Source organism: Pelmatolapia mariae, linkage group LG23 (assembly GCF_036321145.2).
Source record: "Pelmatolapia mariae isolate MD_Pm_ZW linkage group LG23, Pm_UMD_F_2, whole genome shotgun sequence".
NCBI lineage: Eukaryota > Metazoa > Chordata > Actinopteri > Cichliformes > Cichlidae > Pelmatolapia > Pelmatolapia mariae.
The window spans coordinates 35,751,444-35,777,479 of record NC_086246.1 but is presented as its reverse complement, the minus strand read 5'-3'; the positions used below and the strand labels follow the sequence as shown (position 1 = coordinate 35,777,479).

Here is a 26,036-nt window from a genome sequence, read left to right as displayed (position 1 = left end):
CCCTCCGAGGGCTGTACATACTTGCCCTGTTTCTTCTAGACCTTAAGATCAGGAGACAGCTTGTATTTAATTCAATTCAGTTCAATTCAGTTGTATTTATATAGCGCCAAATCACAACAACAGTTGCCTCAAAGTGCTTTATATTGTAAGGTAAAGACTGTACAATAATACAAAGAAAAAAGAGAAAAGCTCAACAATCATATAACCCCCTATCAACAAGTGCTTTGGTGACAGTGGGAAGGAAAAACTAACTTTTAACTGGAAGAAACCTCCAGCAGAACCAGGCTCAGGGATCGGTTGGGGGTTAGGGGAGGAAGACAGGACAAAGACATGAAAGTATTATCAAAATACAAAATACAAAAAATAAATAAATAAATAACTGGTGAGCACGGCTTTGGTTGGAATTTTTTGGGGGACTTGGGAAACCTGTTTGGTTTTCTCTGGATGCCCCAGTTTCCTCTGAAGGTCAAAAATAAATATAATCAAATAAATGAATAAAGAACTAAAGAAATAAATGGTACCAACAGTAACTAACCAACAGTCATTCTTTTTTGAGAATGTAATTAAATTACATGGACTTTTTACTCTGACTGACTTTGTTAAGAAACTAATGTTTAGAGTCAATAATAAAACAAGACTTGCAGCTTCTGTATGAGCTTCTTTCTACATCGTGTTTTACCAAGCTGCCTACTACCAAACACTAGGCTTACATGATATATTATTAACTGCCTTTTTCTGTCACCTAATAACAGTACAACAATTATTCTTTAGTAAAGAAAGACGTTTCAGTTGTTTAATCTCATTAAAAACTGCAGGGTTTTAAGCAAGCAATGACTGGCTGTGAAATTATTATTTTTTTCTTTACGATTGTTTGGAGCCGGTCTTATGACTTGCAGTTTGTAATGGTGTGTACTGAGAGATGCTGTTTTCAGATGACTTCTGGGTATGTACTGAGGTTTGGGCCTATAAAAAGCCAAATGTTACCAGCAGCGCCTTTAAACTGCAAACAAAGCAGTCTTTTATGTGCTTCCACAGCAGAAAGAGAAGTTTATGCTTTTCAGAGGCTTTAAGAGTAGTGCTTCATTGGATGATCAAAACAGTTTTATAGCCATCATCCTTGCGTCTTGTCTTCACTAAGGTTTCTAGCCGTTCAGTTGTCTTCATTTTTTCTGTGTTCAGTTTTGGGTCTTGCCATTTAGACTTTTAGCCCTCAACATGAATAAGTGTCACAGTGAACTGACTCAGAAGGAGCAGGAGATGCTGAAAATGCGGCGGGACAGCGACACAAAGGCGGCCGAACTTGTCAAGATGGAGAGGATGCTCCAGCAGACCAAGAACCTGCTGGACAAGAAGACAGAGTCTGGTTCGAAGAGCATGGGATACCAGGAGAACATGGGTGAGTGTTACAAACAAGGCTTTCTAACTTCATATTTTCACTTACAAAAATTCTCGCTGCTGATCGCTGTCAGTGACATCGTTTTATGTTGCTTGCCTCAGTGGAGGACCTGGAGGAAAAGGTGCGCTCCAGCAGACGATACAGGAGAAACTCCCTCCATCACACGCAGATGCTGGAGAGCCAGATGAAAACTGTGAAAGGTGAGCTGGTGGGCACCCTGGACCACCTTCAGGAGCTGAGGAACGTCCTACGGCGTTCACAGCAGAAGGCAGAAGAACGCAAGGCTGCAATGGAGAAGCTGGCTGCAGGGCTCAGGTGAAGAACCTTTGACCGCAATAAACCTGAAATCCTACATCCTGTCAGAAAGGCTGTGCAGAATTCACATCTAACGAGATGGCACCCAGTCACCGGTGAAATGATAGAGGAAGAAAGTGCTTTCACTGTTTTTTTTTTTCCATCTCAGCAGTGAGGCTGTAAATCTTCATCATTTGGACTTGAATCATGAATATGATTCAGCTGCTCTTCCTTCGCTTTTTCATTAATCTCAGTAAGTCTCATAGTAATATAGTGAATTTAAAGCATCTGATTCTTTGTACCTTCTGAAAGTATTTGAAAGATGATTAACCATCGTGTTTATGCGACTGGGAAAAACACATTACACGTCTTCATAGATATTAAATTATACATGTAGTTCTTCACATTACTAAGAAGTACCTTTTAAGCCTGATATATTGAGCTTAGGCTTGTATTAGATCCCTCATTTAAGAGGCAACAATGAGTCGTATTATCTTCTAGAAAGATGTCCTGAACTCTTCCACAGTCATATGTTCCTCTTTGTATGAGAAAGAAAAACTGTCAGTGATATACAGTAAATCTTATATTTATCTTACATTTCTTTTAATCACATTTAATGAATATATCCCTGTTAATTAATAATATTTAGGTTTTTACTGAAATCAGAATTTGAATTTATTAATAAGTCAGTCATGACATTACTGGAGGTAGTATTATTTTTATTACTATTATTCATAACTTATTCGAATGAGAGTTCTTACTCAAATTATGATGAATTCTGCTATATATTAAAATGATAAACAGCACATAGATTTATATCTTTGTCTGAATAGTATAGAAAAAAATGTTTGTTGATGATTTATTGCACACAAATATAGAATTATGCAATTTAACTTTAAACATTTTGCCACAGATGGTCTGAAGAATTATAGGAATGACCCTGTTGTTAACAATGACCCTTATCAGCTGCACTGCACTCACTATGTTGAGTGCAATGCCGAAGTTTCCAGTGTTTCAACTCCCTCTGGGATCAATAGGCTGTTTCTGTCTGTTTCCTGTGGTGAGTCATCTGAAAGCTGTATTTGTGCCTTCCCTGTGGCTGGGATGTTTGCTAATTTAGTACAGCTTGTTTCACAAAGCATCACATGCTGTGAAGCCGAGAGGGGATTTCATATGCTGGTTTTACTTTTCTGTTGTTGATGCTTTCTGCTTGATCGTAACTTCCTTCATACTTTTGTCCCATGTAAAGTATGATTTCAATATTATGAACATTACACAAATACATATGAATGAGTCTTTAGGTAAAAAGTGTTAAAAGTAGAACACTGAAGGTGATTTATGATGACCTGGAAAGTAAACAAACCCATATGAGGCCATAACATATTCACAGATCATCACACAATGTTCCTGACAGATTAATTTTTCAAACTGAGTTACATAGAATTGGACTGTTTTCTGTTATTTCTCCCTTTCAACTGATGCAGAAGTCTGTTTGAGACAGATATAGCAATGAGCCCACAGGGGACACTGGAGACATCTCTGGAAAAAAAGCAAACTGCATCGTTCTTTCTCTCCTGCTTTAGACCACACATTAGGATTTGATTGCTTGTATTGTAATCAGTTTGATGCATTCAGAAATGTCTAGATAAGCTTTTGTCCAAAACAAAATAATAAACTGCTTTATAAATATTCTTCTCAGCCTGTGGCACAACATTCATTTCCTCCATCCACATGCTGAAGTATCCTTGAAGTAGATTTATTGTGGTTGTTTATATAGTACATCATAGCAAAGAAAATAGTTCTAGTAAAGGTAACAATCTTCTTTTGGCTTCTGACAGTGAGCGTATCTCTGTTCTTGTCCTGTAGACCTCATTCAACTCATTGTTACTGGCTCCAGAGTCATCACCATCTCTAAGCAGCATATCACATCACTTTTGTGCAAATCAGTTGCATGCTGTGTGGTCAAATGTTTGTGCGGGTTGGAGATATTTCTTCTATTTGTTCTGTGTCAGTGTTGGGGTGATTACTCAAACAGTAATGTATAACACACAGAATATTTCTCTTAAAAGTAATGCAATATGTTACAACATTTCTCATAGCATCACACTACTTGTTACATTACTTTCATGTTACTGTAAAATGACCTGAAAAGCAATTGTTGCATAATTAACAGTTAACGATATAAACCTATAGGCTACAGTCCTACACACCTATCCAAATACATGTCCTCCGGAGGATATACATTTGATCTTTCTCTTAGTATTTAGGTATGAACACAAAACCGACAGCACAAAGCAAAATGAAAACCAGTACAAAGAAACTTTAAACTACAGTGATTCTACTTTAGAAACATCAGCAACAGGTAGAAATGAAGCTTAACTGCTCATCAGTTTGTTACCTGTTTAAGTTCAGGATCTGGCAGCTGGACTGGGGTCAGCATTCACTCAGCTTTTACGTCACTCTGGGTTCTTGGCTAGCTTAGCTTTAGCGTGCTGTCTATGCAGATGCTTGCAAAGAGCTGAAGTTGTGTTTGCAGCAGTTGTTTCTGCCCTGGATGCCGTTTCCAATCTACCATCACACTCTCATCCTTTTGTGCAATAAAAATAAAATTAATGTCCATATCCACACTGCAGACTATGCCACTATGAACCTAAATCAGCTGACTGTACCACAAGGGCAAGTGGAACAGATAAGCAGGATAGATAGACAAGCCAACTGACAGTTCAAGGAATTCAAATGCTGGGAACTGGTTCTCGATTCCCATCCCTATATCTGATAGATTTAAATTTTTTAACAGGGTTCCGCAGGGTTTTGTGTTGGGATAAATATTATTATTTTTATACATGCTAAGTTCATACTGTTAGAAAAGCATATCCAAATGAAACCCTGAACCCTCCCTTAGCCATGCTGCAAGAGACTTAGCCTATTGAGAGAGCTTCCCATGATGCTCTGAGTGTTTGTGCTTCACTCACCTCTTTTCACTGTCTGTGTGTTTATAAACCACTCTCCTTTTAATCTTTAGTTAATCATTCTCTTCCACAGTGTGAATTTTGTCCCGCCTGTCTCTGCTTTCTTCTCTTTTCCCTCATCTTCAGTTGGGCATGGCAGATGGCTGCCCCCCATTAAGCCTGGTTTTGCCAGAAGTTTCTTCCTGTTTAAACAGAGTTTCTCTTTCCCACTGTTACCTAGTGCTCATAGGGGGCTGTCTGATTCTTCGTTTTCATATTGGAGGGTCTTTACCTTACAATATAAAGTGAGGCAACTGTTGTAAAATTGGCACTATATATATAAAATTGAATTGACTTTTAGTAAACATTGTTAGAATTGTGGATGCTCATACTAAACAGGGTTAGAGTTTCAAATAATGATGTCAACATCAGACATCACTACCCATGAGTCACTCAAAACCTTAGGTTTCAGGATGCGTTAAACACACAGAATAAGACATGTCCTTTATACTGTTGGCTCTGTATGATGTCAGTGAGAATAAATCTTCTTAACATGGTAATGTGTGTAACAGATTTTTCTATATTGTCTTAAATTGGAAGAGAAAACCCCCCAGCTTGTTTCAAATGGTGGATGAACTGCAGTTACCCCCAACACAGCCCCACCGATGTCACAGACTGCAATCAGCAGTTAATCGGTAACCTTTTTCACACATTTTTATCAGACTGCAAACTGCATTTGTATATTTCTCGAGTTTACCACTGAAACCATTTTGCAATACATAAACAGGTGCTAAAACACCTAATACTGAAATTAATGATTTTGGTACACACATTCTGCACTTAGATAGGAAATGTAAACAAAAGCAGATGCTTTTGATGTTAAAAAAATTCCATGTTTTCCTTGAAATGTTGTTTATATCTTTTCAACCGTTGTTTGACCTTTGATTTTTTTTTTTAATTTATATTAAAATAAGTTGTTAGAAAGAAAACAATAATCAAGTATTTTTCACCTGTTTTCCACCAGCCAGCACAGCAGTACTGGAATTGTACAGTTATGCCCCCTGGTGGGTCATAGAGGCACTGTAGGAGGGCTGTGACCATGGTTAAATATCATTATAATTCATGAAGTGAAAGTAAAATGAAAGTAAAGTGTAATTAGTGTGTGTTGATGCTATTAGTGAGATTTGTATTTCTGGATTTTTGAGCTCATAAAAATGAACATACCAGAAAAACTTTCAGAAGCACTGGTGTGACACCTTCGACTCAGTTTGAAGCTTAAAGGTTTAAGGTCTTACCTAACTGTAAGACATTTTCATTAAAAGGAGGGCAGCGAAAGAACAGGTTAACCCACTTGCCAACAATCGTCTTTGTTAAAGTCTAATTATCTCTCTGAACATTTCTGAAAGCACCACCTGTGCATTAGCCACAAGCATTATGCACTCAGCGATATTATTTTCACTCAACTGCCATAGTAGTCTGACTGTGTTGCATCATGAACCCACTAAATGATTGAGCAAACACTGGTGAAACACCAGTAGGCCTGATGAATGGTTTGGAATTGTTTGTGTGAACTGGCAGACAATAAGTTTACTGTATGCGCAGAAAAACATATTGTCTGCCAGAGCCATGACAAATGTTCTTGTTATGACAGCTTTAAAACATTTACTCAAACCAAAAAATTGTAAAACAGGCACCACGACAATGAGTGTGGTGATCACAGCCCAGTTTTTTTTAAACCAACTCCTACAAACAGTTGTAGTGTCATAAGTTGAGGTTTGAGATCATCTTATTTCAGTCATCCTCAGCAAAGCAGTTCCTAGTTCAACATAATGAGGAAGTTGATCCATATTTGGATTCAGGAATTTTGGAAGGATTCATTGGCATAGTAAGATTACACATTTGCATTATAGCTTCACAAATACATATCAAACTGCGGCGGGCGTGGTTCATGGCACAGCTGCGGGGAGGCTGACACACCACACCACCACTGCCAATAAGAGCGAACTGAGTCCTGAAGGATGATGTTGTTGTTGGTGGTGATGTGTGATTGGCTGGTGGCTGGAAAGCTGCAGCTGTGTGTGTGAACAGCAACCATAAGGAAAAAGTCAATAAAGTATGCTGAAAAGCATTGAATTGTGGACTGGTCTGCCGTGTGATGTTTACACAAACTAAAAGAGAAAAAGTGATAGACATCTTATTGGTGTTTTCATGACAATATCACAAGCTAATCCAGATCCATCCATCCATTTTTTTTTCCATTTATCCAGGGCCTCTTTTCTGTCCATCTCCTGCTCCCCTCTAACCTCACTTGTGAACAAGACCCTGAGATATTTAAACTCCTCCACTGGAGGCTGCAACTTGTTCCTGACCCAGAGTGGGCACGCCACTCTTTTCCGACTAAGGACCGTAGCCTTTTTCCAGAGCCTCACTGAACTCCTCCCAAACCTTTCACACCTCAGTTTTTGCTTCAGCTACTGCCTGGGTTGCATTCCGCTTGGCCTGTCGGTACATATCAGCTGCCTCCAAAGTCCCTCCAAAGCCTGATGACTCCCTTCACCTCCAGTGTCCACTATCTGGTTCGCAAGTTACCACCACAACAGCACCCAACCACCCTGTGGCCACAGCTGAGTGCAGCAGCCTTTGCAATGGATGTGGTGAACATGGTCCATTCGGACTCAATGTCCCCAGTCTCCATGATAATACTGTTGAAGCTCTGACTGAGGTGGGAGTTGAAGATCTCGCAGACGGGACCCTCTGTTAGGCATTCCCAGTACACCCTCCAGGGTGTACTGGTGCCACATGCAATTATAGACACCCTTGTGTTCAAACATGGTGTGGTTTGCACAAAAGTCAAATGACAGAACACCACTCAGGTTCAGATCAGGCTGGCTGTTTCTCCCAATCATGCATCTCCAGGTCTCACTGTTGTTGTCCACATGAGCATAGATCTCTCCCAGTAGGACAACCCAGGTGGAGCACCCCACCCAGAAACTCCAAGAAGGCAGGATACTCTGAACTGTTGTTCAGCACATACGTGCAGACAAAATTCAGGACCTGTTTTCTGACTTGAATGCGCAGGACTGTGTCCAGCTGGGCCCCATAGGATACACACAGTTCTGCTGCATAAATGAGTAGTCTGAATGTCATGCACATGGAAATCGGGTAAATTAGGTATAGTTACTGGGAAGTGCCAGTTCTGCAATTTAATTTGATTAAATTGTTGCTGCACTGGAGCAGGGATTTCCCATTGCAAATCGAAGACATATGTGTGGATCCTTGCCTGGTATCCAACATCAAAATTTCTAGGGTTTGACGCCAGCTTGCAATTTCCATTTCGTTGAACTACAATTTGTTTAACTTTTGATCACTTTTAATCACATCCTAGCACTGATTTAGTTACTTATCAGTAAACACGAATGATAATTAATTATAATCAAGATATTGCGGAACGTGATAAACAATAGACACAGGAAAATATTCTGACATTCCTGTCTTTTGTCACATATCGTATGCTCTTTTGGTTTGGGTGCTCTGATTTAGAATATTTAATTCTCAGTTGACCAGAGGTATAAATTTAAGAGTGTAATTTTGTATATCTGTGTGCCAGCCCCTGATGGACTGGAAACCTACTTAAGGCACCACACCCTGCACAAACGCTGCGACCTCAGGTGGGATGGATGGTTGAGAAAATGAAATGAAATGAAACAAGCGGGCTACTTGTTGTTCCAGTAGCCCACTATATATAAAAAATCCCCTCTCGCCCTCTTGGTGGTCTATCCTTCAAGCTCAGGTCCTCTACCAGAGGCCTGGAAGTTTGAGGGTCCTGCGCAGTATCTTAGCTGTTCCTAGGATTGCGATCTTCTGGACAGAGATCTCTGAGGTATTTCCTGGGATCTGCTGGAGCCACTCACCTAGCTTAGGAGTCCCTGCACTTAGTGCTCTGATTACCTCTGGGACCACTGTTACCTTCACCCTCCACATCTTCTTGAGTCCTTCTCTGAGCCCTTGGCACTTCTCAGGCTTCTCATGTTCTTTTTTCCTGGTGTTGTTGTCATTTGGTATTGCTAAATCTATCACTACGGCCGTCTTCCTCTGCTTGTCCACCACTACTATGTCTGGCTGGTTAGCCATCACCATTTTGTTCGTCTGTATCTGGAAGTCCCACAGGATCTCAGCTCGGTCATTCTCAACCACCCAGGGGCTGTCTCCCATTTTGACCTATGGACTCCCAGGCCATACTCTGCACAGATGTTTCTGTATACTATGCCAGACACTTTGTTATGGCGTTCCATGTATTCCCTGCCTGCTAGCATCTTGCACCCTGCTGTTATGTGCTGGATTGTTTCAGGGGCATCTTTACACAGCCTGCACCTGGGGTCTTGCCCAGTGTGGTAGACCCCAGCCTCTATGGATTTTGTACTTAGAGCTTGTTCCTGTGGTGCCATGATTAATGCCTTTGTGTTGTCTTTCAGTCCAGCTTTGGATGTCAGCCACTTCCTCTGCCTGTGGTACATACCATGCAGGGGCCTTTCCTTCTGTGATGTTTCCTCCTCTTCCTTGGGTTTCTGCTGCCTGAGGTATTCACTGAGCACGCAGTTGGTTGTAGCCATCTTCCTGATGTACTCGTGGATGTCTCTTGTCTCATTCTGGACCGTGGTGCTGACACTCACAGTCCCCTGCTTCCTTCTTTCTGATTAGCATAAAGTCTCAGGATGCTGGACTTGGGGTGAAACCCTCCATGAATGGTCAGGAGCTTCATGGTTTTGATGTCAGTGGCAACTCCTCCTTTGGCCAGCTTATTATCCAAGCAGGGTACCTGATCATGGGCAGGGCATAGGTGTTGATTGCCCGAATTTTGTTCTTACCGTTCAGTTCTGACTACCTTCCCTCTCTTCGTTACCATCCAACCACACTTCTCCTTGCTGTAGATCCTGGTGGTGTGGATCAGTGAATTGATGTCTTTTTCACTATTGGTGTACAGGTTGATGTCATCCATGTAGAGGAGGTGGCTGACGATTGCTCCATTCCATAATCAGTATTTATAGCCAGTTCTGTTGATGATCTGACTGGGGGAGTTCAGGCCTATGTAGAACAGTAGTGGAGACAAAGCATGCCCTTGGTAAATCCTGCACTTGATGGTGACTTGTGCATTTGGTTTGAAGTTAGCCTTTAGTGTTGTTTGCCATATGACCACTGAATTCCTGATAAAGGATCTTGGTAGTCTGTTGGTCTTATACAGTTCTAGGCATTCCAGGACCCATGTCTGAGACACTGAGTCTTAGGGTTTCTTGTACTCAGTCCAGGCAGTACACAGGTTGATTACTCTGGTCTTACAAGTGCTGAGTGACTGCTCTGTCTACCAGTAGCTGGTGTTCTCCCCCTCTTTTTGTTGCTCCTGCCAATTCCATTCTGGGCCCCGCTGATGTATTGAGCCATGTGAATAGTCATCTTAGCCGCTATAATGCCTGATAGGCGCTTTCATGTGGTACTGAGGCAGATTATTGGAAGTTGGGTGGGAGCGGTCCCTTCTGGGGATCTTAGGAGAACAGGACTGTCTGGTCTTCAGCTAGCCCTTCTGGCTGTGTCTCGTCCATTAGCTGGTTCATCTATGCTGCCAAATGCTCATCGAATGTAGTTAGCTTCTTTAGACAGTAGGTGTGACTCATGTCTGGGCCTGGTGCTATCCAACCCTTCGTGCTTGAGATGTCTGCCACTGTGATGGTTACTGGAACCTGTTCAGGGAGGTTCCCATCTGCTCGTAGCGCCACTAGTTTGCCATATTGTTCCTCTGCTACTGAGAGTACACCTTGGATGGTTCAATGGAAAACAGCCGATTTATTCTCCTGGCTTCTACCTCTTTGGTATACCTCTTCAAGTGGCTTGGCAAGGTTGTGAGCCTTGGCTTGGCCTCAGGTATGGGCAACTTGCTGGAGTCCTTAGGCATCCCTTTCTTCACCTGCAGATAGTGCTGACAGTGCTGCCAAAAACCCTCCACGCTGCCTTGATCTTGGCCTCTAGTCTCCTTCTCCATGGAGTGTACTGTTCCTTGTAGCCAAGCATCTCACTGTTGTGCCGTGAGGATTGGTGTTGGGAATCGTTGCAGTAGGGATTGTAGTTAATGCTGCATTCGCATCTTCTAGTAGACCATTAGAGGGTACTTCGTGTAGGTCGGGTAGACCCTGGACAGGTTGCCAGTCTGTCATAGGACTAACACAGAGAGGTAGACAACAATTAACACCTACAGCCAATTTGGACTCACCAATTAACCTAACCCTGCTATCTGTATGTCTTTGGACTGTGCAAGGAATACATCACCTGGAGGAAACCCACACAGTAATTTGAACCTAGGACTATTGCTGTGACGCTATAGTGATAACCACCATGCCACCATGCTGGCCTTCTCTGTACCAGTTTTATTCTGAGGTAACAGCAGGTAGACTGATTAATGCTTAAGTGTATAGAAATAGGCTTCTGGCATTCTTTTAACGCTTTTAACCAAAGGAAGGGTTCAGATACCATAACTTCTTTAAAATTTATTATTATTATTATTATTATTATTATTATCATTATTATTATTATTATTATTATTAATTTATTTTTTATTAATTAAGCTATTAAAAAAATCTTCACTTGTGTTGTTTTTATTCAACCCTCCTTCTTATTGGGAACTTAGAAATTCTGTTAAAAATCTGCATTCCATAAAAATGTAATCATATGTATGATATAGTTTTCAGTAAAACTTTGCAACGCTCCCCTACCACTGTATAAAATTCAGTTTACACAGTTCACTCATTAGAGCTTCCTATGATTAGTACATTTTATATAAAATGAAATGAGTACCTCTTCAGGGCCTTGAAAAGTCTGTGTATTCAGCCTGGCTCAGTTTTAAAGCTGCTGATTTGATAAATTCCATCTATTTTACAAATGTATGCAAGTTCCCCTTTAACTATGTTTCAGTGCTGTCTTTTCGTAGCTAAGAATATGTTCATGAACACACTGAGGAGCACAAATTCAGTTTGTACAGTCCTGACCCTCACCTCCTGTTCAACTGCACACTTTAGGTGAACTCATACAGCAAAGACTGAATACCTTGTCCTTTGCAGCATTATGCAGTATTCCAGCTGGGTTATTGTTCTCCTTCTCTGTATCCCGTATGAATCCCATATACATCTAAAGTAAACCTTGTTAAATAAAGGGAATAGTGTTGTGATGGGCCTCATGGAGATTTTGCTTAATCCAGAAATATTGCTTTGCAAAGTTCATCTAAATATAATAAAAAGAAAACTTGCTGCCTTGCTTTATTGGTCTTTCAAATAAGTCAGAAGTAGGAGTTCAGTGACTGCACTAACAGCTGAGGCTTTGTTATAGAAAAATATATTGCTTTAAATAGCTATTCTGGGAAAACACACACTTGCTTTTTCCCAAGAATTAGATAAAAAGAGTGACTACCTACAACTATAGCAAAGAGTAAACAGCTGCTGTGGTTAAGTACAATGGTTCATCCATTACCTGTTTCCTTTGCCTTCAGGCTGCATTCAAAACTAATCTAACTGGATGTTTAGGAGTGTCACGTTAACATGTCATAAAAGGCTGTATAAAACACTGAAATGCTGGTATTGTATCAATATTGCATATACGGTATAAAAATATTGTAAGAATTTATATTATTTATCTTTTTGCATGGTTTTGTACAGCCATGGTGAAAGATTCTCTGCACCAGTCTACTACTGGACTAACACTGAGAGACAGACATTCATGCTCACATGCACACCTATGCCCAATTTAAAATCACCAGTTAACTTAACATGCATGTGTTTGGAGTGTGGGAGGAAGCTCAAGTGCTAGAGGGAACTCACACAGACAGGCCACAACAGGCTAGAGAATTCAACCCTGGTAGAAACCTTCCGACTTGTAAACAGAAACACTACAGATAATTATTACATTATTGTATTTTATTTATTTATGTATTTTTTTTTACTTTGGTTTAAAACAATTAGTTTAACAATATCTAAAAAAAACATCAGCTCTATCTACCTTTAGATTAAAATTAATGATAAACACTCGGTTATACTAATCAGTTATACTAATACCACGGACCTCTCTTTGATGGCTGTGAAGGAATTTCTATATGAACGAGTGCTGAACAATTCTGAGACACACCTACAGTCAGTTTTGACTCACTGATTCATGTAGCCACATGCATACCAGGGAGAAGCCCTGGTATCTGACTGTGCCATATGCTTCAGTACATTGTTTCAGTAAAATGCTGCTGGGAACTAGTTAACAATTATAGAATATGAAATGCAAGGATGTTTTAGCCCCACTCAAGTTAAAACAAGTAGGATGCAATCGGCAGCCTTTGTGCTCAGTCACTATGATAGGATTGTGTATGCTTTTACTTGTGGAGGCATGGCGGTATGTCCCAGACACCGACTGTGTGCGTTTTGTGTACACTGTTAAATGGGGCAGAATGTGCTGATGCAGCTCTGGCAGTGGGAGTGATGGAGCCAGCCCTAACCTGAGGGGACTGGCGGAGCTCAGAGGAGAGATTTGTGCCTTTGCTTTCTGTCAAGCTGCCACATGGGAGTCAGAGTGGTCGCTAACTTAAGCTGCTGACAGACAAGTGACACGCAATCACACCCCATACTCAAATGCATCCCCAACCAACTATGTGATTGCTACATCAACTAATTTTTTTAATCACTGGTCATACAATCCATTTGCTTCCAGAAGAAGGACAGCTGTTCTTGCCATTACAGGTCCAATTAGGATTTCGGAAGGAGATGATTCAGCATCCTGTTTTTGATCCTTTTGATACGTTATTGTATTTATTATATTGTATCATATTTTTCTGGACCACTTTGTTGGAATTTGAAACGTTTTTGTAATATGAGATAAGGATTTAATTGTCACTCCAAGTATTTCTTCAGTATGACTTTATGAATTTCTCAATGAAAAAGAAAATGTTGGCTTAAATAAAAGTTAAAAGTTTTTCCACACATAATGCACACACTTTATGGATAAATGCATGGATATCATCAAAGGTGGCTCCATTCAAACCATCCTCTTCCATAAAACTAAATGTCACTCATTTAAGTGTTGCATTGAAAATAAATAAATACCCCCCCCCTCCCCCACCAGTAAAATGAGAGACTGTGTGTGAGTTATTTTTCTTTTGTTGTACAACCAGTAATGCTGGTACATGAACATTCAGACACGAATGTTGGAAGAGGTGGAGCTTTGTTAGCACTGTAATCAGAGAACACTTTACAACCTATATAGTATTCAGCATCTAAAGCTGTAAGATACATAAATAATACATAGATAATAACATAAAAAATGAAATTTGGCAGAATTTGGTAGAAATCCACCGCTCCAATTTAATCGAAATAGGGAAGGGGGAATAAGAAACTGACCTGCATACTGGGCTTTCATTTTCAAATACTTTATTCCAAGCCCCCCCCCTCCCCCGCCCAAAAAAAAGAAAGAAAGACGAAAAAAAAAAAAGCATTCCAAACAACTAAACCAACCCAAGGGCGTTTGTTGTTTTCCATCACCCGCTGTTCTGGGATGGGCGAACTGACACGCCTCTCTCAACGCGGATGTTTGTCCAGCCTATATAGCAGAGGAGAGCTCAGGAAACCAGGGCGGAGAACTGGAAGAGCAGCAGCGCATCTTCTTCACACCCAACATCTGTCTACGGTCTATACCAGGTAATATAAAGTTTTCTTATGTGCTGCAGAACGAATGCTAATAACTCGCTGGCAGTTAGCCTTTCACACAGCATTTATAAAGCGATGCTTACAATGCTGAAGTATGTTACTCTAGAAAAGCTCTTCCTCATTTTGCATTAAGGAAGTCAAACTAGAAAGTATTTTCAGTTTCTGTAACTAGTTACGTTGAGGATAAAGAGAGAATGCGTGAATAAACGTGCTTATCTTCTTACTGGTTAAGCTTTTGATATAAATTTCGTCGATATGTTGTTTATTGCATTTTTCCATGTGTGCATATTTTACATGGTTGGGTAGAAAACTGCACAAGGTAGTAGTACCGTATTATACAGGCAGAAGATAACCTACAAATGCCTGCTTTTGTGGTTGCTTGTTGGGAGTGGCTCTTCGTTCCCCACAACATATAGTTTGCCAATGAGAGCAGACACACCCTGTGACATGCTACCGAGGTGCTTGCACTGCTTAATTAAGCAGTGCAAGCAGGTTAAGCCACAAATGCTGCAGAAAAGTTCTTGAAAAACTGCATTCTTAATAAACATGGATAAACATGGATAACTGAAATAGTAATGTAACTGCTTATTGAAACTCTGTAAAATGTTGTGATGTGAACTACAGATGGCTTTAAAAGAAAGTGGGGATCAGCAGCTTTCAGTATGAAGGCAGATTTTATATCTGTATAAAACTGGGGCTCCAACAATCGATTATTTTCATTGCCGAATCTCTAAATTGTCAGAGAATGATGAGAAAATTGCTTCTTTTTGCCAACCAAAAGTCATATCATGGTAGCTGTTGGCCTTGCTGTGACCTGAAGATTTTAATGAAGACAAATCACCTTTCAGGTCCTCATCATCACGATGGTACACAAAGAGTTTGAGACTGCAGGGAAGAAGCCTGGCCTGCAGGTGTGGCGGGTGGAGAACATGGATCTGAAACCTGTGCCCCCTGCACTCTATGGAGACTTCTTCACCGGAGATGCTTACATCTTGCTTTACACCACCAAGGCTCCCTCATACAATGTTCATTCATGGATTGGTATTGGATTCTTTGCTGACAACCTAATAGCTAAATTCCCTCCCTGTCAATGTTCTGTTTTATTTTCCACACTGTTATTTTACCGTTCATCCTTTTTATCTTAGGCGATGAAGCTTCCCAGGATGAGAGTGGGGCAGCTGCCATTTTCATAACTCAGCTGGATGACCACCTGCATGGAGCTGCAATCCAGTACAATGAATTTCAAAACCAAGAGTCAACCACCTTCCTGGGCTACTTCAAGTCTGGCATCAAATACAAGGTGAAATTTGCATGTGTACTCATGGTGGTATAAATCATTTGAATTTGTTTGCCTCAGAAAGGTAAAGGTTGTGACTTTAATCTACCAAACCATGACTTTGTGACAGTTCATTGCATGTCTGTCAACTCTGTAAATATACTGTTACAGCTTCGGGCAAGGAAACAGCTCTAAAAAGTCATAATTCACCACCCACGCGACTCCAAAATGAGCGACTAGTCTGACTGGGACCTTGCTCTTGTTTGTCATAGGAAAAGGAATGATCATTCTTCCTCGAATTTGTCCTTTAAACTGGGTTTTTTCCCCCCTGTTAGACATGAGCAGGTCTTTTCATGACACCCAGAGGAGTATAGTCACTGTGTGCAGGATTCGAGGCATGTTATAACACCTTCTCTGTTTATCATGTGATACACACTGGCCCAAAAGAATTTTTCCCTTTCACAATTCCTGGAAAAGGAGTGGCAAAACATGGCGACATACAAGAGTCTGAAATCATTCTTTATATTATGAGAATTTGAGTCTAAAAACATTTAGATAGTCAGGGAGACCTTGAATATTATGTTGAATATTATGGTGTCATGCTGTCTATTCTAAAGAACACATTCTATAAGCCTAAGGTTTGAGAAGTTTGGTGAACACCTGGGTTTCCTTGAAGATGTAATATATGAGCATAAACCATTTAAATAATTAAGGCACCATCTTTTAATTCTGTATTTACTTCTTTTTTATGTGTTCACAGTTTTAACAGGGTCCTTAGACTCACTGATCAATCTCCAGCATTAGAACTACCTTAGTTATTGCTACGACCTGCTACGACCTGAAAACATCTGTTGGAGATAATGCTCGATGTTATCATGATTGCTTCATATCATTCGTGCATATTTGTCAGCCACACGTTTATGCAGCTAAACCCCTTCTACCACAGCCAAAGCTGTCACAAGAAGTAATACTGGGTTTAGAACTATTTTAAAGAAATTATTACTTTATTGCATATTGATGATCATCCTGTATAAGTATGATAGCTAGAGGACCAGAACTAAATGGGTGGTGGAATTCAATAAAGAAGATTCCCTGCATTGTTACACCACCTGTTCATTCAAAGAGGGGAAATCCTGGTTACGAACTAGTTTTTCTGCCTCTTAGCACTGGGTTATGAAACTGTTAAGAACTAAAGGACTAGTATATAAAATAAAAACAGAGCGAAAAAAGGTCTAACTATTGTGCTACTTAAACTTTTGAGATATGAATAAAAACAGTGCTTATTGGAGTGAAAATGGCACGAAAATTTTTGTTTTCAATCATCATGACAATTCAAAGCACCTGCATTTGCTTCACTTTTCAGAATCAAAGACTACATCCTTTTTTATGTTTAGCATACTGTGTATTTATGTGCTGGACTGTTTCTAGGAACTGACTTTCTAGAAACAAAGCTAGTTGTCTGTCAGGTTTGACATACCTGCTCTAGCCTTTTATTTATGTATTTTTCCAGTCAGCGGTAGGATTTGCTGACATTTTGTGCACTGTTTAAACAAACGAGTAGGCGTGATCTTTAGAGATTATGTTGACTTTAAAGAAGTGAATTCTTGCAACTAGAGCAACTACAGACATAACAGCGGTGTCAGCTTTCTAAAACGTTCATATAAAAAGCACTCCGAAAGCGCAGACCTCCTCTATAAGCAGCTCACTGTGCTGTAGTTTGTATATCAGTTAAGGGAACCGTGATTACTAAAAGATTATACAGGAGTGGGTAATGGATAAAGGCTATTGATTTGTAAATAACTGGACATGAATAACTTGAGCTTATTATATATTATATTATTATATATTATATTATACTACAGTCTATTTCTAACTAACTAGGCAGGTCATCTTCTTTCTATTGACAGTACTTTCTTTAAAGATATAACATGTTTTTCAGTCAACTTGAAAGAAAGGCAGATCTAAAACTTAAAAGTGAGGACACAGGTCAAATAAGACATGGTATTTGGATGGAAACTATAATGTGATATTTAGATCCCAGTATACCAGTGTCTTTTACTTTTGCCAGTACAAATATAGTAGAATTTTAAGTACTGTTTTAAAGATAAAAGACATTTTTATTAAAGTTTGACCTTGAAGAACAGGTCAGAGGTCCAGGAGGCACAAAATGTCAGTAAGAAATAGTTTTAAAAAGCTGTATTTAGCATTAGTATCAGTTTGGCTTCCTATCAATCTGTTGGCCTTGCAGAAGAGGTCAGGGGTCAAATGTGACACAATATTTTAAATCTTTATATGGTACTTTATACGGTACGCTACCAAAGACAGAACTTATGTGCTTAGATCACTTACACAGAGCATAATTCAGATTTTTTTTAACACAGAAAGGTGGAATTGCCTCAGGCTTTAAACATGTGGTAACCAACGATGTAGATGTCAAACGCCTGCTGCACTTGAAAGGTCGTCGACCAGTCAGAGCAACTGAGGAGGATCTGTCCTGGCAAAGCTTCAACAAAGGAGACTCCTTCATCATTGATCTGGGAAAGGTGATCTACAATTTAAAATGTTTTACAGAGATAGTACAGAGTTTAGATGTTGCGTTTTGTCATCTCAACCTTATTTACTTCTTCTTTTCTTTGGATCTTCTCTGTGAATTAATAGAACATTTACTGCTGGTTTGGCAGTGAAGCGAATCACTTTGAGAAGCTCAAAACCACTCAGATGGCCCGAGATATTCGTGACAATGAGCGAAATGGCCGCGGTGAAGTCCATACAATTGATGAAGGTAAAGAGCCAGAAGCTGTGACAAAGGTAAGTTTTAGTGACTTCCTCCTTGTTTAGAATCATTGTGACTGTAACAAAGAAGTTATTTGTCTCAATTGGTGGCTAGAGAGGATGTTAAGTACAATGTTGTATTCATTATAGGTACTTGGACCCAAGCCTGATCTCCCACCAGGAAGCAGTGATACAGATGTTGAAAAGACAAACAGGAACAAGGCGTCACTTTATCTGGTAAATACACACATACACAGAAGCCCAAAAAGTCCAAGAGCAGCAGTGAAAAAACTTCTACTTGTATTAACTTTTAGTCTAGTAAAAGGCATTTCTATTGCAAAATGTCATGTTGGCTGAATAGCTTAAATCAGAAGTTCTATTTCTAAAAAAAATGCCCGCAAATTTGATTTGCTCCAGTTTTGCAGCCCTCAAGCTCCATGGACTCTCTTCTTTGGATCTTCTTTGGACACCTAATTATCCATGTTATCCTGCCATTGTGTTTTAAAGAGCCTCAGGGGTTTCTCAGTCTTCATGTTCCCAAAATACATTCAGTGCAGTTGAGATCAGGTGATTGAGGAAGAAATGCTCCTAAAAGTCTTAGCCCATCTTAAGTGTTTGGCACAGTATAGGTTAATAAATGATGGTGGGTTTCTTATTACCCCTGATGCTATCCATCCATGCACTGAGATCTCCCCTGCGCAGCCTTCTGCTGGCAAGACTTTTGCTGATTGCATTCTCTCTTATCTGTAGTCTGCGCGATTGTGGTTGATGCTACAATTTCCACAGATTCTTCATATTGTCATGGAAAAGCGTATTAAAACTGAAGCCTTCATTCAAGTGCAGAGTTGATGCTGAGTTTGATTTCACTGTGCTGAAAAGAGGTGCAGTGGCTGCAAGTTGATTTCCCTCAACAAGCCTCTAATAAATCAATTAAAACGTTTCATCTGTTCTTTGTAATACAGTTTTATCTGAATGCTGCTTCAGTGGAAATCTTACCTGCCTTGTGTACTGATTTGTACACAAGGCAGTCAAGCATAGTTAATGCCACTATACCATCTGCTTCTAATGAATCTGATCTAGCTAACAATAGAGAAAAAACTTAAATGTTTGATTTTCTTCATTCCTTCCTGTGTGTATTGTGTATAGGTTTCCGTAATTTAACACTTTGGGATCATTTCAAGGTTTCGATGAAAATATGAGAGATTATTTAAGACTCTGTCAGACTTTCAACCGTAGTGTATGGTCCCTTGACGTGATTCTTGTAAATAAGACATTCAGATGACAAATACAGATGCTCTGATCTCTCTGCTTACTAGATTTCTGATGCTGCTGGTGCCATGAAGACATCTTTGGTGGCTGATAAAAACCCATTCAAACAAGATATGCTTAACCAGAATGATTGCTACATCTTGGACAATGGAGTGGATAATAACATATTTGTCTGGAAAGGTATTAAGCTTTTATTTCTACAGCTTCTTGTCTACTATATTAATCAAGTCTCTGCTCATTGGAGTAAGTTGTTACTAACTCTCTTTAGCGTTAAACTCTCTTTTTAAAGCTAGAACCTAGAGCAGCAATATTTGGGAAGAAAAATTTCCCGTTTTTTGAAGATCAGTTGTCATCAAATAACAAATATTCCAGATTAATTTTTACATGTGGATCAGTTTGGATTGTACAGATAAAATATGTATTAGAATAAACTAATAAACAGAAGGTACAACAAATAATTATAGAAGAAGACTGTTATTAGGAAAACTCATTAATGTTATTTCAAAACCGACCTCATAGCTGTCTACAAAAACATACGCTTTGCATTTTAAATACATTCATTACTATAAAGGTATAACAATGAAAGTTATCACTTTGCAATGACTTTTAAATGAACAGGGAGCACCCAGATTTGAACTGGGGACCTGTTGATCTGCAGTCAAACGCTCTACCACTGAGCTATACCCCCTCTGTCAGTGAGCAGCTTTCATATGAAAATGTATGTAGGCAACCCAGTGGAACCCTTTGTCAAAATGATGTCCTCATCGGTTCTAGGAACATGTGGTGGTAATTCTTTTTCTTTTAATCCCACAGACCTCCAAATTTCCTGTTTGATAAACAAGCCCTTTTTAGGAAAAAAATCATGAAATATGTAATGATGTGGATTTATTTTAACAGAGTTACACAATTTTTAAAAGAATCATAATGAACCATTTGATGGTTTCTACTGTTAAACATACATGAGTCATTGACTTTGATTTGACCAGTTTAACCTCTCTGATCTCTGTACCAAACCTTAATCTACAGGACAGAAAGCAAACAAAGAGGAGCGCAAAGCAGCGAAGGCTGCTGCTGACAAGTTTATCGCAGACAAAAATTACTCCAGTAAAACTCAGGTAACGTTAGCATGTAGGGATCATTTGCTGCCAGAACTTCATCCTTCTGCTATCTCATTGTGTTTATGACTTAACGTGTTTTTCGTTGTTTATTATATCATGTGCAGGTCCTGATAGTCCCAGCAGGGAGTGAGCCCACCATGTTTAAGCAGTTCTTCTTCAAATGGTTTGAAGGAAATATCACAGGCCCAGGGCAGACCCACACAGTAGGTCGTATTGCCAAGGTGGAGCAGATTCCCTTCGACCCATCCAAACTCCACAACAACCCCGCCATGGCTGCCCAGTATGGCGTGGTTGATGATGGCTCTGGGAAAGTTCAGGTACAGTAACCAGCTTGAAAGTGTTTTATTTTCCTTAAAAATTAATAAGTAAATGCAACATTGGTGGATGTCTGCAGATTTGGCGTGTGGAAGGAGGCGATAAGGTAGCAGTGGACAAATCAACCTATGGACAGTTCTTTGGAGGTGACTGTTACTTGGTGCTGTACTCTTACAACAGTGGAGGCAGAGAGAAGCACATCATTTACACCTGGTGCGTAAAACATGCTCAATGTGGCAGAACTGGTCTTTTAAGGGGTACAAGGCAAAGATTCCTGGCTTGGTACTCACTTTCTCTGTTTAGGTGAATGAAAAATGTAAGCATGATATGAACTTGTGACACAACACACACAGAAGTAAAGCCATTGAGTTGCAGAGCATACTGGTCTTTGTAACAAGGTTTTTATTCATGAAGGGTTTTGGTTTGATATAGAGAAATTTTGCTTTATCTTCAAGCACTCTTTAATATGATGCAGAATTCGTAGATGAACCAATAAATGCAAGTGATCAAAGCTGGTGGGATTGTTCGAGTTGCAGGCATGTTAGGCAGGGTTTATACACATTGACCCATTAATGATTCTAAAATCCTGGGAGGAGACACAAATCCCCTTTGAGGTTGCTATGGCGACCCCTTCTGAATTAGCCTAAAGCAGTTTTAATGTTTCTAGAATGAAATGATTGCCAATATTAATATAATCTGAGAGTGGAATGCAAATGTAACAAATTTCATCACATCCATTCTGTCTGTCTGATAGCATGAGAGAGCACTCGCGTGTGGACATTTATCTATTTACATTCATCTATTAGTTAGAAAGGCTTTTCAGTCTGGGTCATATGATGGTGCCACAGAATGAAAACAGTTACCAGTTATAGTACTGCTGAAATTTCATGACATTGTGATAAAAAAACAACATTAATGATTTCTTAAACTTGTGGTAAAATAATAAAATATAATTGTGGGTAGTCAATTTATGTATTTAGTGTTTTGGAAGCTGTGTGAGGGTGCTGAGAGAATCAAGAGTTTTTGAAACATTACTTTTATGCCTTAATTGTGAGTATCATATTTAATTGTGCTTAATTTTGCTTGCTGTAGGCAAGGGCAGAAATGCACTCAGGATGAACTGACTGCTTCGGCCTTCCTCACCGTCAAGCTGGATGATTCCATGGGTGGAGTAGCAACACAGGTAAGATTTTTCCAGGTTTCAAGTAAGAGTTAAAATGTTAAGAAATAAAAGTACCTGGCAACAGTTAGTGAAAGGAATGATGCAACTCTCAGGTCCATCTTTTATATTATGAACAAGAAGCAATAAAATACACAACACACTTGCAAAATCATTCACATTAACAGGCTTTTTTTCCATTTTCAACCAACAAATCATTAAGTTGACTTTGAAGACTTTGGTGGATTTAAACCAGATTTTAATGGAGTGTTAACATGACCCCACTCAACACACCTACAAAATGTTATCAGAATTCATTCAAAAATGTTTGAGCTATTGTGTTTACAAACTGACAAAATGACATGCATGGCATCCTTGGCATCTTGCAGCTGTTAGCTTAGTATACAAATTGGAGAACAAGAGGTAGGTGGATGTTTTTAACCTTCATACAGAGGAACTGCTGTCCCCTGTTTTCAGTCTTTACCCTGAGCTCCTATTAACCAGCTCCCAGCTGTACTTAGAGATAAGTCTGGGATCAGTCTCCTCATCAATTTTAATGACTGTGTGGCTGTATCTCCGCAGGTTCGGGTCACTCAAAGTAAAGAACCCCCCCATCTTGTGAGCTTGTTTAAGGACAAGCCCATGGTCATCCATCAGGGTGGGACATCCCGCAAGTGTGGCGAGACTAAGCCAAGCAGCACGCAGCTCTTTCATATCCGCAAGAGCGGCAACAATACCACACGAGCTGTTGAGGTCAGCCTCATTTATTACACTGAATGTTAATAAACTGGTTCTTTATAATGAACAGATGACACCACTCCTCCCTATCTTTCTGTCACACCCACACAGGTGGAGCCCACTGCATCCTCTCTGAACACCAATGATGTGTTTGTGCTGAAGACTCCTGATTGCCTTTTCCTGTGGAAGGGAAAGGGTGCAAGTTCAGATGAGATGGCTGCAGCAAACTATGTTGCCAGCCTCCTTGGAGGAACTGCTACTGGGGTGGAGGAGACACAGGAGCCAGGTAAAGGCCGGAAGAGCTTTGATTTCCACAAAGTAGTATTTGTGAGATGTCCCCAGTAGAAAACTGTCCTTTTCTCCTTGTTTCCAGCTGTTTTCTGGGCTGCTCTGGGTGGTAAGAAAGAATACCAGACGTCCAAGGCCCTTCAGGGAGTGGTCCGACAACCACGACTGTTTGGGTGTTCAAACAAAACTGGCAGGCTAACAGTGAGTATTCAAGTGTTCATCAATCAGATTTTTTTCTAATAAGTAGTTATATTTATATAAACAGTTATATTGTTTTCTTACCAACTAGTTTAACAATTTTTAAATGGCCACTTTGTAATTGTGTGCTGATCAATTTTCAGGTTGAGGAAGTTCCCGGGGACTTCTCACAGATCGATCTGGCAACTGATGATGTCATGATTCTGGACACATGGGATCAGGTATAAAAGCACTTTTGATGAAAGACTTGAGTTGTAGCTAGTTGATGTTTTCCTCCTTTTGATCCTTGAGCTCTTTGGTTACTGTTCCCATCAGATCTTTGTTTGGATTGGAAACGAAGCAAATGAAACTGAGAAACTTGAATCACCTAAGATGGGTAAGAGAAAACTATTAGACATGATAAGGAATTACAGGAATATAGCAACAGGGTCAATTCAGGGGGAATAAAAAAATATATAGAGGGAATCATTTTCCCAGAAAATAAGGCATGAATTATAGATATTAATTCTGATAGCAAATATATTTTATTTGAGATAACTATTGTAAATTTATGAGTAAGGAAATGACCAAATTTACCTAAAAACAATTTCTTGAGATTAATATTTGAGATTATTGAGTTACAAATTTACAAATTTATTTTCTCAAAAATTTGACTATAATCTCAGAAATTTAAGACTGTTTTTTTTCTCATATTATGTTGTTTGTAAATTTGTTGATTTACTCTCAGAGAATAAAATATTTTTGTTGGACATTTAACATTTTAATCTTGCAAATTTATGACTGAATGATTTTAAAGAATATTAAATAATATTATTTTACATTTATTTCTAAATTTACCACTCTTCTTATAATTTTAGCTCCAATTTGAATTTAGCTATAGTGAATGGCCCTTTAAGGCTACTGTACAGAAGAGACCTCAGTTCACAAATATATCCTGTTTTCCTTTCAGCCAAACAATATGTGGATTCAGACCCCTCTGGCCGCCGTGGTACCCCCATCACCATCCTTAAGCAGGGGGAAGAGATCCCATCCTTCACCGGATGGTTCCAAGCTTGGGACCCAAAGATGTGGTCCCAAAATCTTTATGCCCAGTAGAATTTAGTAGGAAAAAACACATCTCTGAAAAATCTGGATAGTTTTGATGTTTGACATGTTTTGTTGACCTTAAAGCATAAATTGACACGTAAGATGGAACTTCTCTGCAGGTGAAGTGCAGATGCAAATATGTGCTTAAAGCTGTGGTGCAGGTTAAAACGTAACCCATCCGATTTCCAACCCATTTTTTCAGAGTAGAACAAAACAAAACAAAAATATTTAAGCTACTGCTTAAAGGTTTGGAGTCACATCTGTGTGAAAGAAAAGTACATTGGCTTTTACAGAAAATAACATTAAAATTTTCATAAGTGTTATAGAAGAGAAGTAATGGTTAATTACTGATTTTTAAGGCAATATCTATGTAAGTGCATTCAGGCCCTTTTCAGCAGCTGTCAGTGCTGTGTTCCAGCAACTTGTGTAAGCCAAAGCAAATGCATCATCTTAAAGTTTTTCTAATAAATGAAGGCTGTTTGAGGCTATAGGAGAAATTGACCAGATAACTGAAATTTTCATACAGCAGCTTTAGGTATTCTCATGACAAACCAACAAAATTTGGCTCTTAGAGATATCATTTAATGAATCTGTCATTTAAGGACCTGTGAGGTGTCTGTTTTGGAACCAAAAGGTTTCTGATTTAGCTGTCCTACTCAGTTGTGCTCTCTAGTTTCCAGTCAGAACCACTTATTCCTGTTTTGTGAAAGGAGTAGTACACATTATCTTTTTGTTTTGTTTTGTTGAGCCTATAACCAAACTCACTGACAATAATGCTTATCTCAGCTTCACAAACTTCAGACGTGCTGAGATGATTGTAATTGAATGATTAATGAATTTAATGGGATAGACTTGCTTTAGGTGACTCAGTGTGCTATTACAACAGATGAGTGGCAGTTGGTGAAAACGGGCCTGTGTGTGTCAGCATAGATATTAAAAAAAAAACAATGTTCATGTTAAATATTAATAGCATTTCTCATCAACTTGACTTTAATTTTAAAAAATTCTTTTTTATCTCAAAACTTTGAGCAGTAGGGTACATATTTAAAAAACTGAATTTAATAATTCACAGCCCACAGTAAAAAAATAAAAAAAAATACAATGTTGAGACAGTTTTATTTGCTACAGCAATGAATGTGTTTGTTTTTTTTTCATCTACTTTACATCTACTTTAAAAAAAAAACAAAAAAAACCCCAACCCACTACATTGTGTAGGTTAAGTGTGGCCTTACAATTTACTCAAAATTATTTTGAAAATGTGTTTTGAATAGATTCTTTTAAAAACCACAAATTAACTTCTCCATATTTTTACAAAAAATGTACTTTTTGCTGTCTTCGTTGCAAAACAATTTGTGGGAAATTCCAAATTTAAATAAAATATTTCACCATTGTCTGATTGTATTTTATTTTATTTATTTAAATAAGATGATGCACTTTGCTTATAAGTCTGATATTTT

General features: G+C 39.1%; 2 protein-coding genes and 1 non-coding gene across 3 annotated transcripts; 2 read left to right on the top strand and 1 right to left on the bottom strand.

The window, feature by feature from the left end:
- Nucleotides 1-1,039: 1,039 nt before the first annotated feature.
- si:ch73-389b16.1 (uncharacterized) lies at nucleotides 1,040-3,364 on the top strand. The gene is made up of 2 exons (XM_063467033.1): nucleotides 1,040-1,396; nucleotides 1,498-3,364. The coding sequence occupies exons 1-2, from the start codon at nucleotides 1,216-1,218 to the stop codon at nucleotides 1,713-1,715; spliced, it is 399 nt and encodes a 132-aa protein (XP_063323103.1). The 5' UTR covers nucleotides 1,040-1,215; the 3' UTR covers nucleotides 1,716-3,364.
- Nucleotides 3,365-14,247: 10,883 nt separating this feature from the next.
- On the top strand, nucleotides 14,248-25,970 carry scinla (scinderin like a). The gene is made up of 17 exons (XM_063467394.1): nucleotides 14,248-14,351; nucleotides 15,209-15,401; nucleotides 15,506-15,660; nucleotides 18,018-18,179; nucleotides 18,295-18,444; nucleotides 18,559-18,645; nucleotides 19,725-19,857; nucleotides 20,704-20,792; nucleotides 20,900-21,112; nucleotides 21,190-21,323; nucleotides 22,203-22,293; nucleotides 22,852-23,022; nucleotides 23,119-23,293; nucleotides 23,381-23,496; nucleotides 23,637-23,714; nucleotides 23,809-23,869; nucleotides 24,443-25,970. Exons 2-17 carry the CDS (start codon nucleotides 15,224-15,226, stop codon nucleotides 24,586-24,588), a joined length of 2,139 nt encoding a protein of 712 aa, XP_063323464.1. The 5' UTR covers nucleotides 14,248-14,351; nucleotides 15,209-15,223; the 3' UTR covers nucleotides 24,589-25,970.
- Nucleotides 20,294-20,365, bottom strand: trnac-gca (transfer RNA cysteine (anticodon GCA)). Its single transcript has one exon. It is a non-coding gene; the product is annotated as a tRNA-Cys (tRNA).
- Nucleotides 25,971-26,036: the final 66 nt, after the last annotated feature.

Excerpts from the sequence above, each read along its gene's own strand:
- si:ch73-389b16.1 (XM_063467033.1), top strand. The coding sequence starts at position 1,216 with ATGAATAAGTGTCACAGTGAACTGACTCAGAAGGAGCAGGAGATGCTG. Across the intron at positions 1,397-1,497 it reads GGGATACCAGGAGAACATGG|TGGAGGACCTGGAGGAAAAG; the intron begins GTGAGTGTTACA and ends TGCTTGCCTCAG.
- scinla (XM_063467394.1), top strand. The coding sequence starts at position 15,224 with ATGGTACACAAAGAGTTTGAGACTGCAGGGAAGAAGCCTGGCCTGCAG. Across the intron at positions 22,294-22,851 it reads TGGGTGGAGTAGCAACACAG|GTTCGGGTCACTCAAAGTAA; the intron begins GTAAGATTTTTC and ends GTATCTCCGCAG. Across the intron at positions 23,294-23,380 it reads GGAGGAGACACAGGAGCCAG|CTGTTTTCTGGGCTGCTCTG; the intron begins GTAAAGGCCGGA and ends CCTTGTTTCCAG.